The 16,794-nt window shown below is 30.8% G+C and overlaps 1 protein-coding gene and 1 long non-coding RNA gene across 2 annotated transcripts; both read left to right on the top strand.

The window, feature by feature from the left end:
- The first annotated feature begins 1,578 nt into the window (after window positions 1-1,578).
- LOC145330993 (uncharacterized) lies at window positions 1,579-9,496 on the top strand. The gene is made up of 3 exons (XR_013883603.1): window positions 1,579-1,615; window positions 8,583-9,113; window positions 9,445-9,496. It is a non-coding gene; the product is annotated as an uncharacterized LOC145330993 (long non-coding RNA).
- A 1,587-nt stretch (window positions 9,497-11,083) lies between these two features.
- Window positions 11,084-16,556, top strand: LOC145332217 (macrophage mannose receptor 1-like). Its single transcript, XM_080177172.1, has 13 exons — window positions 11,084-11,237; window positions 11,627-12,202; window positions 12,427-12,468; window positions 12,542-12,667; window positions 12,741-12,839; window positions 12,926-12,993; window positions 13,469-13,544; window positions 14,283-14,324; window positions 14,403-14,528; window positions 14,697-14,798; window positions 15,578-15,657; window positions 15,862-15,937; window positions 16,426-16,556. The coding sequence occupies exons 1-13, from the start codon at window positions 11,084-11,086 to the stop codon at window positions 16,464-16,466; spliced, it is 1,608 nt and encodes a 535-aa protein (XP_080033298.1). The 3' UTR covers window positions 16,467-16,556.
- Window positions 16,557-16,794: the final 238 nt, after the last annotated feature.

A 16,794-nucleotide genomic window follows, 5' to 3' on the forward strand; every position in this document is an offset into this window, starting at 1 on the left:
ATGTATACAAGTCGAAAAAAATTTGTTGAAAAACTGCTAAAATACAGAATAATAAAAAAGGAATTGGAGTTGATTATAGAGTTGCTTCGCTTATAACATTGTACTTTGTTGTCTTCGGAATCACTATTAAAAAATCAGGTAAATCAGATTATTATATCACAGAAAAATTTGTTAATAAAATAGTTAAAAATCAACATGTTAAAATGGACGTACGGACATCCTGTTAACGATTATTGAGTTGCTATGCTTTCTAAATTGTGACTACTACAGGAATCACCATGCAAAGTTTGAAATCGATAGGACAATTCTAATATGCCTAAATTAACGTAAAAGCTATCCGTTCCAGACGGACATACTGATAGACCGACCCTAATTATAGAAAAAATTCGCCTTTAAATAGGTAGTTAAAACCCTCTGTCTTTTACTATACAGGACACTGAAACGAGAAAAAAAACTAAAGGGGGGTTGGGGGTAGGTCTTCAACGCACCCTCCCACACCCGACCATAAAGAGTTACGTTCTGAAACTAAAATGTTTAGAGCTTTGCTTTATGGATGTTGTTATCCTAGTTTAATGTAAATTATGGAATAAATTATTAAAATAAAAAACAATTTATTTACATATAATAATTAAAAGCGAAACTTTTTCTACAATTATGATTGGACCTATCAGTCCATCCGTACGTCCGTCTGTAATAAATATAATATTTTGTCTATTTTATTTTTTTGAATTTCATACTAGGCATTATGAATCCTGTAACAACTAGGTAAAATTTTACTAGAAAGTCCACAGATCCCTTCAGAAAACGTTGATTTTTTTTCTCATGAATACATTTTTTAGTTGATAACTTATTCTCTTGAATCTTGGAATATTTATTCCTAAGACGAATTGGTACAACTTTAAGTTTCCTACCAATGACCTCATACGGGCGAGGCTGATGTAATGCCATGTCCAACAACCAAGGATAACTAAGGGAAGCCAAATCTTTACTTTTCTGTCCAAACACCCAGGGTATCAGTAACCCAGTAGACAACTAATTCTTTGATTGCATGAATTTGTCTGCGAGTCCTAACTGTGCATTTTATCGTTAAGACGCAGTGTTGAGCCGAAATTTGAACTCTAATATGAATTTTTTTCTAAAAGTAATGTTGAGTGATATGTTTATTAGCCTGCTGAGCTTCGCTCATATGGATATAGTTAATTTTTTTTAAAGTTGAAAGTTCAACACCCTTTTTTAAATACAATAGAATATAATAGCTGTGGACACTTTGAACTAAATAAAATTTTTCAGGTATATTAATGGATTAGAGAATGAAAGAAAAATTTATATATATCCCCAATAATGAAAATTATCCCTTCTGTAGGAAATGATTTTCAATAGTTTTGCAATTACAAGTTTCGAACCAACCAATCAAAATTTAATAAAAGTACCCAAAGTTTTGAGCCAACAAATATATAAGATTACATTGTTTTTAAATTTTGGTTACCAGTGTAATCTAAAGATCAATGTTCCCATCCTCCCTGAATATTTTCACACCTATAAAACTGAAGGAAAAAATGAAAATGTATTAGTTTTCTACTCAATCCAACATAATACAGCTTTCACTGCATATTTGGTAAGTACTAATTTAATTATTATATGTATATTCTAAAATGGTATAAAAAAAAACAAAACAATCGCTTCACTCTTTTCAATATATCACCTACAGTTTTGGTGTGTTTTTGATGGGGCATGTCAAAATCTTTTTATAGACATATTAACCAGGTTTCTAATGCAATATTGGCCATTTTGGCATCAAAAAGAAAGATCTGTCAAACATCAAGAACTACAGAGACCCATCATGTATCAAGGTTTAATGGGTCTCTCTTTTTTATGCCAAATTGGCTAGGACTTAGTTAGAATTCTGGTTAAGGTGTCTATAGAAAGGTCTTTACATGCCCCATAAAAAAATCTGAACATTGCGAGGTTTAACTACAAGATTTCTGGTATTTAAGACGATTTATTGATTTTTAATCTCCAGGGCTAGGACTCGAGCTGTAATGCTCCGGAGAGGTGAGTAGAAATCAAAATTCAATAGTGTTTTCTCTTTGTCATTGCTTAGACATTATTTGGGTTATTTTTTGTTAGTTTTTGACATAAACTGTAGGGTTCATATTGAAAAAAGTGAAATGATTGTTTTTTTAACACCCTTATTAATGTAAGATATGAAAAATCACTAATCTGTAAGGTCTGAGTAATTATAAAAGATTCGTATTTATCTAGGACTATAAAGTCCATTAGTTTTTTTTATGGTCGATCATGTATTTGGCCATATCTCGGTTAAAAATGCTTTAATATAGCCTTATATAGCCTAAGACACTGAAACATTTTCTTTACATGCCCAAGTAATCAGTTTTGAAAAATCTTTCTTTTTTCATGAAAAAATTAGTCTGTACGTCCCGTGAAATATCACTAAAAGCTGGTCCTGTGTTTGCTCTGGAAATCAAATTGATTTAATATAGCCTCATATAAAAGAAACAGGATTTGTGTCTGTTTATCTGGCTGGTGGAATCAAAAAAAATAACCCCTCCAAAAATTGTTGCTTACCTTTTCTTTTTAAAACTTATATTAAGTATAGGAGTTGGTCGACTACTCCCCCCCCCCCCCCACAACCGAAAGTGTCCCTAGGGGCCTCTAGTTTCTCTTAACTATTCACTATATGGCTATACATGTTGCAATTGGACTGTTTTTAAAAATTGCTGCTTCTTTGTAAAAAAAACTTTATTCATTAATGTTCGATATTTTTATTTAAAGAAACCCTTTTGTGACCCATTATTGAATTTGCTCACAGTAGTATATTTTTTTTAGATCAAAGATTTCATAGTCGGCCCCTCCATTCGTCTCTAACTGTTAGCTCCTTTTGTTAACTATTTTAGAATTGTCCTATCGATTTCAAACTTTGCATGTAATTCCTACAACAGTAGGTTTGAATCAGACAGTGTTTCTATAATCATTACCAGAAAGTCAGTACGTCCATTTAAAACATGCTGTTTTTTTTTAACTTTATTTCACTACATTTCTTGTATGAGATATATTTATTGAAATAAGTATATTGGAATTATCCTATTAATTAAAAAAAATTGCATGTTGATATAACAGTAATGTACAATTTAGGTGTCATAGCAACTCTACAATCGTTACAAGAAAGGCTTTACGTACATTGAAAAGCTGATATTTTTAGTTGCGAAGCTACTCTATAATTTGAAATGTCCGCCTGTCTGTATGTCCGTATGTCTTAGTTTGGGGGAAACGTGATTTTCTCGGCTCCTATAAAAGATAAAAGGCTAAAATTTTTTGACAACATTTCCATTATTAAGGAGCCCAATTAACGGATCTTGGACAAAGTAGCTTCGGACAAAGTAGCTTTAGGACAAAGTAGCTTCAGGACATTTACTTAAGAAAAGTAGCTTCTAATAGTAATAAAGGTTATGGCCGCAGCGCTCGGCCCCCTGGCCTGCCTAGCCGCGGGCGCTCGGCCCCCTTGCCTATAACCTAACCTAACCTAACCTAACCTATGTAAGAATGTTTAATGTACATTAACTTCTAATTTTATTGAAAGCAAACCAAACTTTAACAATTTTAACAAAAAGTGGATCGTGGATTTTACTAAAAATGGTTCGGCGATTTTTTTATAATTTTTATTTCGTTTTAACATTTTTTAAAATTTTTACAATTTCTGTCCGCCTTTCTGTCTGTCTGTCATTTTGTCTGTCTTTTTGTCTGTCTTTATGCCTTTCTTTATGTCTCTCTTTCTGTGTAGACATTTTCCAATTTTTCTAAGGAAGCTACTTTTCTTAAGTAAATGTCCTGAAGCTACTTTGTCCGGAAGCTACTTTGTCCTGAAGCTACTTTGTCCGAAGCTACTTTGTCCAAGATCCCAATTAACTATAAAAAAACATCATTGGCGGTCGGACCGCTTTTTAGCAGGTTTTAGGCTATTTTTGTATTTTTCACATTTTTCTACGTATCTTTGGTGTTTATGGTCCAATTTCCAAAAATTTTTTAGTTAAAAATATCAAAATTATATTTCTCATTGTTTTAAGCATCCAGTATGTAATTTACTTTGACCGTCAGTCTGTTAGTCATAGTACTGATATACAGTGTGTTTTTTTTATGAGAACTTTTTTGAAAGCAATTTTACCCCACTTATAGTTATCAGAATTTAATGATTAATGGCTTATTTTCTTCGTTTTTTAAGGGAATTTATGAATGCACAGCCATTACTCAAAATAAAATTTCCTGTCATTTCAAGAAAACAACTATGACGGTCAGATTGCCTTTAAGCGGGTTTTAGGCTATTTTTGTATTTTTCACATTGTTATCCATACCTTTAGTGTTTATGGTCCGATTTTCAAAATTTTTTAGTTAAAAATATCAAAATTAAATTTTCCATTGTTTTAAGCATCCAGTATGTAATTTACTTTGACCGTCAGTCTGTTAGTCATAGTACTGATATACAGTGTGTTTTTTTTATGAGAACTTTTTTGAAAGCAATTTTACCCCACTTATAGTTATCAGAATTTAATGATTAATGGCTTATTTTCTTCGTTTTTTAAGGGAATTTATGAAACAACAAAAAAAAATTACAGTTTTTGTTGAAAAAGAAAAATAAAGTTGAAAATTAAAAACTTAGGTGACAACATCTAAAAATGGTTTTAGCGCATTTTTGTTATGCTCAAATCTTCAACCCTTTGCAAGAAAAAAATTGGATTTTCAGTAGTCGACTTTGGGGGGCCAGTACTTTCTCCCTGATTGAGATATGGCCTTCAAACTTTGACCTATTTTAGTACATGTCCCCAATAGTATCTGTATTGATTTATAGCTCTATATCTCAACTTTGAAGCGTTTTGCAGCCATTCTTGCAAAAGGTAGAATATTTGAACATAAAAAAAATGCGCTAAAACTGTTTTTAGATGTTGACACCTAAGTTTTTAATTTTCAACTTTACTGTACGTTTTCAACAAAAACTGTAATCTGTTCTGTTAGCATTTTTCACAGAGTAATGGTTGTATAAGGAGTTAAAAGTATTGCTTAATTTAACCCACTTGCCATTGACAGAAATTAATAATCTATATCTTAATTTCTTCATTGATGTGGGACATTTTGTATGAGAAAAAAATATTTGGCGATTTTCAACAAATTCTGTTTTTCTAAAGTACCTATATTTGGAAGATTTTTGGATCATGACAAATTTTAAGAGTATGCAAAAATGCGTACATTTTTAAAAATCAAATTGCGCGGCTTGTGTTAATAGTAGAAAAATGTTACGCATATCGTTAGAATTGTCATAAACTCTAGTTTTTGGAAATATATGTAACACATACATGCTATTTGTAGTATAGAAGCTACATTGGAAAATGTGAGAAATGTTGAAAATTTTAAGTAAGTTGGAACATTTTACCACGTAGCTCCTAAACTATACGTAGCACAGGAATAGTTCTTAAACATCTAAAAACTAGAGTTTATGACGATTCTAACGATATGCATAACATTTTTCTACTATTAACACAAGCCGCGCAATTTGATTTTTAAAAATGTACGCATTTTTGCATACTCTTAAAATTTGTCATGATCCAAAAATCTTCCAAATATAGGTACTTTAGAAAAACCGGTTTTTAAGGCAGAATTTGTTGAAAATCGCCAAATATTTTTTTCTCATACTAAATGTCCCACATCAGTGAAGAAATTAAGATATAGATTATTAATTTCTGTCAATGGCAAGTGGGTTAAATTAAGCAATACTTTTAACTCATTAAAAAAAAACACCCTGTACATAATCAAACATATAAAAACTTACAGACTGTATATTAGGGTGGGTCGATTTTGGACATTTTTTTCTGAGGCCAAAGCGGGGATCTGCACTCAATTTATATAGATATAATACACCTCTGGATGATTTAAAATTTATCCTAAGTCTTAAAACCGCTGACGACCAGACATTCAATTGTATAGCTATTTGTAAATGGGAGTAAAAAATTTATTGAATCAGAAGTATGGCTTCATGGTCCTCCCTGGAAATGCCTTGAGGAGCTGAGTCAGGAACTTTTGTCCGTTTCAAAAAATCTCGTTCCTAGCCTGAGAAAATCTAAAAAAACCTCTACAAATTGGACAATTCTCAATAAACCTTAAAAAATTTAGTTTTTTTTAGTGATTTCTAAGGCTAGGAACGAGGTATTTTGAAACGGACAAAAGTTCCTGATTCAGCTCCTCAAGGCCTTTCCAGGGAGCACCATGAAGCCATAGTTCTGATTCAAAATTTTTTTTGAATGTCGTCTTTGCATACTAATAAGTAATGAATTATATTTTTAAGTGGTCGTGTTCTAAAACTCAATTTTTTAAAATTCTTTTTTGGTCAGAAATGTTTTTAAGGTTAACTTTATCTGTTGCATATCCCCGCTTTGTCTAATTCCGATATGAACCCACCCTACTGTATATCCTATTCTAACTGCTACTTGAGGGGGGGAGGGGGTTGCGGGAGTTAAATTCGATTTTTTTGAGGGGGGGCACAGTAGAATTTTTGGTCATTTTTTATTTTTCCTCAATTTTGAGTTAAATGTTAAGTTAAATTTAAAAGTTGTCATACAACAGATTTTGGCGTTATCCTCAATTTTGAAAATTTGAGTACCCCCCCTTTCCTCCAACAACGACGAACAACTATTTTAGGTTAGGTTAGGTTTTAGGCTAGAGAGCCGAGCGCTGCGGCTAGGCAGGCAAGGGGGCCGAGCGCTGGGGCTTGGCAGGCTAGGGAGCCGAGCGCTGCGGCCAGAGTTCATAGTTCGCTGTCGGGGGGGGGGGGGGGGGGGTGGTTACTCAAATTTTCAAAATTGAAAAAAAAATTGCTAAGAGGATAATACCCAGATTTTTTGTTTTACTACAAAATTAGGCAAAATACAGCAATTTTGCTGAACATGGTCAAAGAAATATTTAAATAAAGTGAATTTTTTCATTAAAATCATCGTACATTGCTTTTCCTACTTTTTCCTAGAATAAATTGGTGTAAAAAGCTGATTAAATGATATGTAACAATATTTCATTGATATAGACAGATGTTTCTACTTTAAAATACTAAGAAAAATTTGAAAAGTTGTCATAAATCTTATTTAAAATCCATAAGCACCTCAAATCTTAAAATAACATGTATTTTTTACGTTTAAAGGATTTTCTAACTTGGGGAGCCGAGTTTCCAAAAGTTATTAATGCTCTGATGAATTCAAGTTTTTTCTAGGGGCGATTTCTCTTGGGAGACTTAGATATGTGTTGCCTATTAAGTTCTAACAGCAAGGCTGAAATTAACTAATGTTTTTTTTATAAGTTTATTTATTTTTAAAAGCAAAGGATGGTCCGTACATTAATGTTGATTTAGGCATGTTTAAATTGTTCTTTTGTATGGTGATTCATGTTACAGTTGGGTATGATTAAGAAAGCGTAGCAATTCTATAATCGTTGCCAAATTGTCCATATGTCCGCATAAAACAAGATGATTTTTTTTACTTTTGACAGCATTTATTACATGTTTATTACATTCGTCTAATTTTTAAACAATGATTTATAGAACAACAAGGTATAATATAATATACATATAAGTAAATCATCTCTATAAACTAATACTAAATATGTAATGTTCTTAATGATCCTATATTAATGCAACCATCAATGCGCAAATGGCACTTCAGGGCAAATCCATAATTAATTTTGTAGAAATTAACATTTAAAAAAATATTTTTGCTTTAATTCAACATTTAATGTTTGAGTAGAATTTGAGTAGAATGAGACTTCATCTACAATTAATATTTTCATTTATTTCAGTGGATACATTATTAAATAAAATTTTCAAACCAATAAATAGATAAACACATGCTAATATAAAGTTGATATAATAAATCTATTATTTATTATGACATAGAATACATTTATATGACTTATTTCTTTAAAGCTTTCCTTATGAGTAAGTAAATAAGTTAAGTTGGTCCCTCGTTACTGCTCTAAAATACGTATTGAGGGATTTAACCAAACTTCTTTTCAAAACGACAAATTAAAAAAAAGAATATAATTAAAGCAATTAAAGCAAACTAAATTTTACTGGGGAGGGGGATGGGGGTTAAAAAGCATTGTTTACTAATTTAGATTTGTTTGCAATTTGCTTTGTTAAGGACTTGGCTGTGTTAATAATTTAAAACTATCAACTGACATTCCAAGACTGAATACAATACGGGATAGGGTCTTTGGCGTCTTGTAAAAGCTACATATTATAACCGTTGCCCCCTTTCAATGGTTTTAACATTAATAATGTTATTTTAGCCTTAACAAATCAGGCCCTCAGCCTTAACTAGTTGTAGGGGAGGAGAATGAGTAACCCCCCCCCCCCCATCTTCAGGTTTCTGTAAAATTTAAATGTCTCCTCTGACCCCAATTTTGGACTGGAAGACTGACAAATTGAAAACCTTGGACAATTGTCACCGGCAAAATTTCAAACTGCAAAAATTAGTATAGCTTATCTATCAAATTACCCTACGATCTTAATTAATGAGTAAAATTGATTTAAGGAACTGGAAGAATGAAGACAAAAAAGAAAATGTTGCTGCTGCCATTAATTATGTGCCTTGTGTATGTAAATGCAGATGTTGATTGTTCACCTCACAAAGTAGTTTTGTTTGATGGATGTTTTGCCAATGCAAACGTGCATTCACCAAATTGGCGTAATTATTCTACAGCTGAAGACGAGGAAGCTATAAAATGTTATTTTCATAACATGAAAAACTACGATCTGTATAATAAATTTCGTGCTGTAAGAGACGAAATATTCGGGGCTAAAAATGATATAGAAAGTCTAAAATTAGTAAGGAGAAATGTTGAAACTTACCTATTCTTATCTAAAAGCTATAATACAGGGAAAGAATTATGGCCTGCTACTCCTCTTTTTGGGTGTTTACGCATTAATCTGTACCAACGATTGATAGAACTTGATAGATCTAAATATCTTGCCAAGCATGATGAACTTATTGAATACTATACCAAGCAAATTCTGGTAAATTGGAAGAAATTCAGAGAGGCATTGATTAAAAACAAATATAAAGGTACAGGATACATTTAAGATTTTTGAGGTACAGTGCAAAACTAAGCCCTAACCTTATTCTAAGGGGGGGGGGGGGGGGGGGGTAACAGCTTAAAATAATCACTATTTCAAAAACTATAAAAGACATCAAAACGGCTATAACGGTAGAAAACCTCAAAAAGTTTATCTTATTTTCATTGAAAATATAGATTTAATTTTCTTTTAAATTTAACAGGACGAATCAGGTACTTTTGGTGTCAAGAATACCCTAATCAAGTGGTTATTAAATAGTTTAGAAACAATTCAGGAAAACAGTTCATAGCTTAAAACCTTTTAATATTGTATTCTTTTAGATTATATTCCTGGAGATCCTAGACGTCCTGATCAAAACAACTATTACTATAGGAAAAATTTTCAATATAAATAAATTGTGTTAGATTTTATTTTTATATAATTTGATTGTATTTTTTAACATCTATAACCCTAATCGATGCGGGGGGGGATTGTGTAAAACTCTTTTTAAGCTCATTTTACACTAGGCAACATACAGACCCCAAACTCAATGACTTTTATGTTGGGCAATTTTACCAGGGAGAAAAGATCACAAGTCAAAATTTCAACTACAGCGGTCATAATGACTAATCAAAGTTACCTAGGTGTCATGATATTTGTAGTAAATACTGGTATACAGAACAAAAAAAATATAGTAAATATCAATGTTACATTTGTAGCCTCAACACTATTTGTATGTTATTTCTGTCCGTTTGTCTCTCTGTATGTTTGTCTGTATGTCTGTTTAATGGAGGGCAAACAAAAGGGGTAAGGAAGCAAAATATTAAAATGGAATCTTTTCTATAATTAGGGTCTGTCCAATTGTCCAATTTTGTTAGAATTATCCTATTGATTTCATAATGATTTCTATAACAGTTAAGTATGATTTAGAAAGCATAGCAACTCTATAATTGTTACCAGAAAGTCGGAACGTCCATTTAAAACACGCTGATTTTCTATTTCTTTACAGCAATTTTTTGTATCACACAAGGCTACAATTGAATCAAGACAAGAGTAAGTGCCGAGCTCTGGGACCTATGAATGGGGAAATTAGGCATAAAACCATGATTATTCCAGGTAAAACCATAAAATTTCAGCGGGGTCTTTTTGAGAAAAATTCAAGTTCAATTACCAACCCCTAGGAGTTGTCGCATAATAATGACAAGAAAAGCAAAGATTATTTATCTAAAATTTAAAACTTTGCTTTTTTGAAGTCTTTCATAAAACCTCTCTATATATGATTTATTTAAGGCTGAATTTCCGTGACCTTAGCAAAGCAACTGATAGAAATGGCCATTAATTAACTCCCTTCAGGAGTGGTTTTATGAAGAACTTTATAAAAGCAAAGTTGTTCAAAATTTTGGATAAATAATCTTTGCTTTTCTTATCATGATTATGTGGCAACTCCTAGGGGGTGAAAATTGAACTTGAAATTTTCAAATTTGATTTTCTCAAAAAGACCCCGCTGAAATATTTTGGTTTTACCTGGAATCATTTTGGTTTTATGTCTAATTTCACCATGCATAGGTCCCAGAGCTGGGCACTTACTTTTATCTTGATTCAATTGTAGCCTTACGTGGTATGATACAATTATCATATTTATCTGATTTTTGGAATAATTATTCCTAGGAATCTCTATAATTAAATCAGAAAAAATGAAAGGATATGTCCTTTAAATGTTTCCTGTATTTCCGCAGTTTTGAAACAAATTTATGTACATTTAGTTTTAGACTTACAAGCTAATTCTGCTGATTAAGTTCTTACACACTTAATTTTTTTAAATTTTCATCATCAACATTAGAAAAATCAAATTCTGCAACTTAAATTATTACGGACAAAAATCTTATAAAGTAGCTTTGCTACTAAAAGAGTTTATTAATAGACAAATGTATAAGAAAAAAACATAAAAGACACTTGACCCTGAAAATTTACATTTACAGTATGAATGGTGAGGGCAAGAAGGATTGGAATGAGCCATTTCTACAAATATCACCTGCTGAAATTCTCATGAAGAAGGATTGGGACAAGCTTGCAAAAGGAGAGGACAGCAAGAACAGAATTCGTAAAATGCTTGATTCATGCATAGTCAAAAAAGGTAATGTATTTTGCATGCCTTGCCAAAAAACAATACTTAAAAACTAAAAATTAAAGCTTACTGTATATTATTTAAATGTCACCATCCTGATAGTAACAGGATTCTAGCAAACTTTGAATAGCATGTAATAGAATATTACTGCATATTTGCCTTTGAAAGTAAAAATTTATAACTGTAGCTTAAATTTTATGCTACTTAAATTTTTTTAATAGTTCCAGGTAATATCATTCTTCTAGCCCTAAATATATAAACACTATACCTAATAAGTTGCTTAGTTGAAGAAAAATATAATTAATACTTTAACTATTAAATTATTAAATTAGAAATAGCCTTTTTTTTCAAAACAAAACATAAAAGATCAAGTAAATTATCTCCATTAAATGTTTCAGGCTCCCAGGTTATGTTTCGCCAAATTGAAGGTGACAATCTGTACGGTGACTGGTTAAGCTGCTGGGAATCAGAAATAACAAAAAAAATTTGGTGGTGGGAATATCGTCCTTCTTGTCGTTGGAATGCATGTCCTGAGGGTAACTATCCATTCGCACCTGGATCACATGATGGACTTAAATGCAGAGGACAAACGTTTTGGATTTATACTGACTCAAATACAATTACTCATGGATCCCATGTACACATATTGTACATGATTTCAAATCAAAAAGGCTACTGGCTAAGTTTTGAGAATAAAGAATCGTACATCACAAGGAACTGCCCAGGAACAATATTTACGCATATTAGAAATGGTTGCGCCAAGGAAAATTGGGTCATTAAAAAGCGAGGTAAAACATTTCCTGATATTGCTGGTGATCAGTCAGGAGATATATATGATGGCAATGTAATTGAACTGAATTATAGGTCAGATTTTAGTTTGGATTTTGTAATTCTGCTAAAAGATGCAGAAACTAACAGCCAAGAAGTAGTTGAAATAACAAATTTTGATGATTATATGTGGTATGGTAAAGGAGGTAAGTTAACAAAAAAATTTATTACATTATTACACAGTATACTATTTAACATAGAATATTTGGATTTTGCATTATTCATTTTTATGTTTTAAAATTTTGGCACTAATATAAAATATTTATCTTACGGACATGCTAAGTGTATTATAGAGTAGGTTTACTATTAAAAAAGATAAGAATAAGAATTAAACAAACCTTATTATTACTGAATTTCTTTTTAGTTTTAGACATTCCATGTAAAGGGGGATGGAGTTATTATTATGATACAGGTAATTGGAAATCAAAAAGTTACTTATTGCATAAAAAGTAATCCAAATCAATAATATATTTTATAACATTCAGATTCTTGTTTCAAAATAATAACAGAGAATCTATCCTGGTTGGAAGCTAAAACAAAATGTGAATCTTTAGCCACTGGATCTTATCTTGCATCAGTAACTACTTTCCAAGAAAATGAACAGATTAAAGGTCAATTTTTAACTCTGTTTTAAGTATTATATTAACTAGATAATTGATAGTTTAACCTTTTATTCATTTTTAGATTACTTTAGAAGCCTAGGAAATGAGAAAGTAGGAATTTGGATTGGACTTAATGACAGAAGACAAGAAACAAAGTTTGAATGGCTGGATGGAACTCCATGTAATGATTTAACACATTTTTATATAGTAAGATTCTCTTGAATCAAAATAATATGCATCTTATATAACATTAAATATTAATTTCAGTTACACCAGATAAATTTGTTGGATGGTCCAAACCAAGTCCGAGCAATCAAGATGAAGATTGTGTAGCTGTAAGTATTTAACTTTTCTTAAGAAAGACTTAATTGAATTTTATCTTTTTTGCATAATTGTATTTTTTTAGTGGAAAAAAAGATGTTTGTTGTATAAATGTTGTAATCTAACAAAAGCAAATTAAGGATGCAGGCTATAACTTTAAGACTGAGCAATTATTTGTAGAACATTCCATGAGCCCTAAATTACATACCTGCAACCAAAATAGTTTTTGATAAAAGGACAACATTTGACTTTATTTCTAAAATGTAGTTGGGTAAATTTAATCATTTCTTTTTATTCTACCTAAGGCATAAACTATTTTGAACAAGAATTTGATAAATTTTTATTAATTATTTAAATTAGATATATTTAGCTAAAAGTGTCTGTGACTTCATTTTTTTCCGCTTATAATTATTGGACAAAAATCTACTAATTACATTCTCCTTAATTAAAAATAAAATTCTTTGCAGGTAATATTTGAATTTGTTTTAGTTGTGGCCAAGTTCATGGACCTGGAATGATGCAAGTTGTACTAAATTTAAAATGTCATCTGTTTGTAAAATGCCAGGTAGTACAACGTTTTTTATCTTATTTGGTGCGTATTAAAAGAAAATTATATTTATTTCTTTTAATGAAAAATAAATTATGACTAAGGAAGAAAAAATCTTATCCAAACACTAATTTTTTAATATACACCAGTTTTCTGAAACTTTTAACTTGTAGTACCTAACTTTTTTTTTATCAAATATATGTAAATAAAAGTTTAAAACAACCATTAAAATTGGGGTCAGGGTGAGGAGAAAATTTAGTCTTAAAACTCTTTATTAAATTTCACCAGCTAGAAGCAAAATCATGAGCTTAATTTTTTGGCACAAAGTTAGAATGCCAGTAACTAATAACATTTGTAAAATAAAGACATTCTTGGACAACCAATGAAACTAGCCTACACATAATTCAACCTGCGGATTTTAATGTGCATATGCATACATATCAACAATTTAAACCTGTTATGGGAATAAAATGGGACCATGTACACCTATTTTTTTAAATAGTTTTTGTCAATATCTGTAAAGGTTTGCATAATAGCAAGGGGGTCAAGTAGCCCCCCTCCTTCCCCACTAGAATAGGGATTTTAAGAAATAGGTTTAAGATAACAAATATTAAAAAATTCTTGTTCCTCAAGAAACTGAACATAGCCTACACAGCAGGGATTGGGTCTGGGCTAAAATAGTGTAATAACATTTTTGGTTTTAGTTTATACTTTAAGACTATAGGTTTAAACTAAAGTCGATTTAATATGTTTCAGCAAAACGATGTCCTAAAGGATGGTCTTATTATCCTGCAACAGGTAATATCACTAAAATCATAAAAAAATATTTTGATTTGAATTTAAGTTCATATTCTTATTATATATTTAAACAAACAGGTTCTTGCTTCAAAACTTTATATTGGCTGGCGAATTGGAAGGAAGCTAGATCAGGATGTGGTTCTTTGGGCAGTGGTTCAAGCCTTGCAAAAATAAAATCAACAGAAGAAAACAATTTTGTAATAGGTTAATATTTGATTGATAAAAGTAGCAAAGAACAAACATATAAAAAAATATCTAGAAAGAAACATAATGATGAATTAAGTGATATTTTTATTTAAATACTTGACTTTAGTTGTCTATCTTGTATAAGAGCCAAGAAAATCCCCCAGACAGACATAAATCTATATTTAGATCTCATGAAAAAAGTTAATGGGAATGTGAATCGTGGATTTTGGATGGGAGCTAACGACTTAGAGAGAGAGGGATTCTATGTTTGGCCTGATGGATCTGAAGGTAAATTTATTAATTAATAAAGGTAAAACATATACCTACAGTTATAAAGGGTGTTTTAAAAAAAATCTGTCACAATTTAAACCAATTTAAGTACTTCAAATCTTGAAGATAGACCCCATAATGATTTTAGTTTTTGATGGAGCATGTAAAGACCTTTCTATAGACACCTTAACTTTTAACTCAATCTATGCCAATTTGGCATCCAACATTGAGACATGACGGCTCTGTCTAATTTTAATCCAAATTAGTTAGGATTGTGTTAGAAACATGGATAAGGTGTCTACAGAAAGGTCTGTACATGTACCGTCAAACTCTTAACATTATTGGGTCTATCTACAAGATTTAAAGTGCCTAAGACGGTTTGTTCTTTATAAAAACAGAAAACTTTTGTTAATTTATAATATAACTAGCAGCTACGCCCCTAAAGGCCTCTAGTGGCAATTTAAATGTTTATTTAAAATATGTCTATGTTGCGTTTGACGTTTATGTTTCTAAGAACTCTTTTTGTATAATCAAGAAACATAAACAAATTTCGATTTTTTGTAATTTCTCTTAGGAGTGTTTATTTTTATTTAATTTTGGACCAAAACTGTAAGGTAAAAAGTGAAACAATTGTTGTTTTTTCAACATTCTTTAGTTTTATGCTATTGGCCTGGAGGTTAAAACACCCTGCTAAGAAAAAAATATTCCTTGCCTCACTAATTGAATACTTCCTATTTACTAAGGTCTTATTGGAAGTAAAAAACAAAATAAAAAAATTAATGTTAATTTTTTTTCAGTTCCACTTAAAGGTTGGGTGGAGCAAGCTTGGAAGGCGAATGAACCAAATGATTACGGTAGAAATGAAGACTGTATCCACGTAAGACTTTTTTAAAATTAAGTTTTAATAATTCTTTTCTAGTATAGCTTCGAAACCAGTTCTTAGCCATAATGAAAAATCAAGGAAAGCATCATATTACAAAGATTTTTCAACATAATTTTAAATTTTAATATCCAAGAAAGCTATCTAAAAAATTAAAAAATAAAAATTTCCAAATTTAACAAATTCATTTTATATTTCAAGTGGTGGAAAGAAAAAGACTATAGATGGAATGATTCACCTTGTGATCTTATGATGGATGCTGTATGTCAGATGCCAGGTATTTTCTACGCTGTAGTTTGTGGGATTAAATTTTGTATACAAGATAAAGCCTCTAAACTGGCAGCGCCAGCTAACGATTCCTTATCCAGGATTTTATCATTTTTTTCTTCAATTTTAATATTATTTGGAAAAATCCAATAGACAGACAGTCCTAATATTACTTTGGCCAGTCATTTAGGACTTTGCATTTGATTGTCATAACTGCCTTCAGATTCCTTTTCTCAAATGAATTGAGCTTTAATGATTTAAAAGTCATCCAACTGCCAACTCTTTAATTATACAACCCTTTTTTTCGTGCTTTGATTTGTTTTTATGTGCAATAGTCGTTCCTGAACCCAATTATATAATGTCAAATGATTGAAATAGCATCAGTAAACAAGTCTTAATGCACTTTGGCTAAGACACTCACACAAATCTCCCTGACATGCTAGCAAATTATTTTTTATATATTCAGTTTTTTTAAAAATATATTTTTTTTCATTTTAGCATTGTATGGTTTACCACCAGGTGAAGAAACTGACCATTGACCTTCTTCATGAATTAATAATTTTATATATATTTATATCATTTATATATTATTCATATTTATATATATTCTAATTTTTATATGATCTACTCAATTTAATTTGGTTTTCAGAATTATGTAACTATTGATTTTTCTTTAATTTCTTAAATAAATTCTTTAAAAAGAAGTTTTTCTAAAATGTTACACATTATAAAATTGTAAATTAAACAATAATTAGGGTTGATCCGTCTATAACAGTTAACTCTTTTTAGTAGCGAAGCTAATCTATAATTTGTAATGTCCGTCTGTCCGTCTTAGTTTGGGGGAAACATGATTTTCTCGGCTCCTAT

Source organism: Acartia tonsa, chromosome 11 (genome assembly GCF_053477335.1).
Source record: "Acartia tonsa isolate MP-2025a chromosome 11, ASM5347733v1, whole genome shotgun sequence".
Taxonomy (NCBI): domain Eukaryota; kingdom Metazoa; phylum Arthropoda; class Copepoda; order Calanoida; family Acartiidae; genus Acartia; species Acartia tonsa.

What these genes read in the sequence shown, in the direction of transcription:
- LOC145332217 (XM_080177172.1), top strand. Translation starts at nt 11,084, where the DNA reads ATGAATGGTGAGGGCAAGAAGGATTGGAATGAGCCATTTCTACAAATA. An exon ending in TATGTGGTATGGTAAAGGAG is followed by an intron (nt 12,203 to 12,426) that starts GTAAGTTAACAA and finishes TTTTAGTTTTAG; the next exon opens with ACATTCCATGTAAAGGGGGA. An exon ending in AGAAAATGAACAGATTAAAG is followed by an intron (nt 12,668 to 12,740) that starts GTCAATTTTTAA and finishes ATTCATTTTTAG; the next exon opens with ATTACTTTAGAAGCCTAGGA.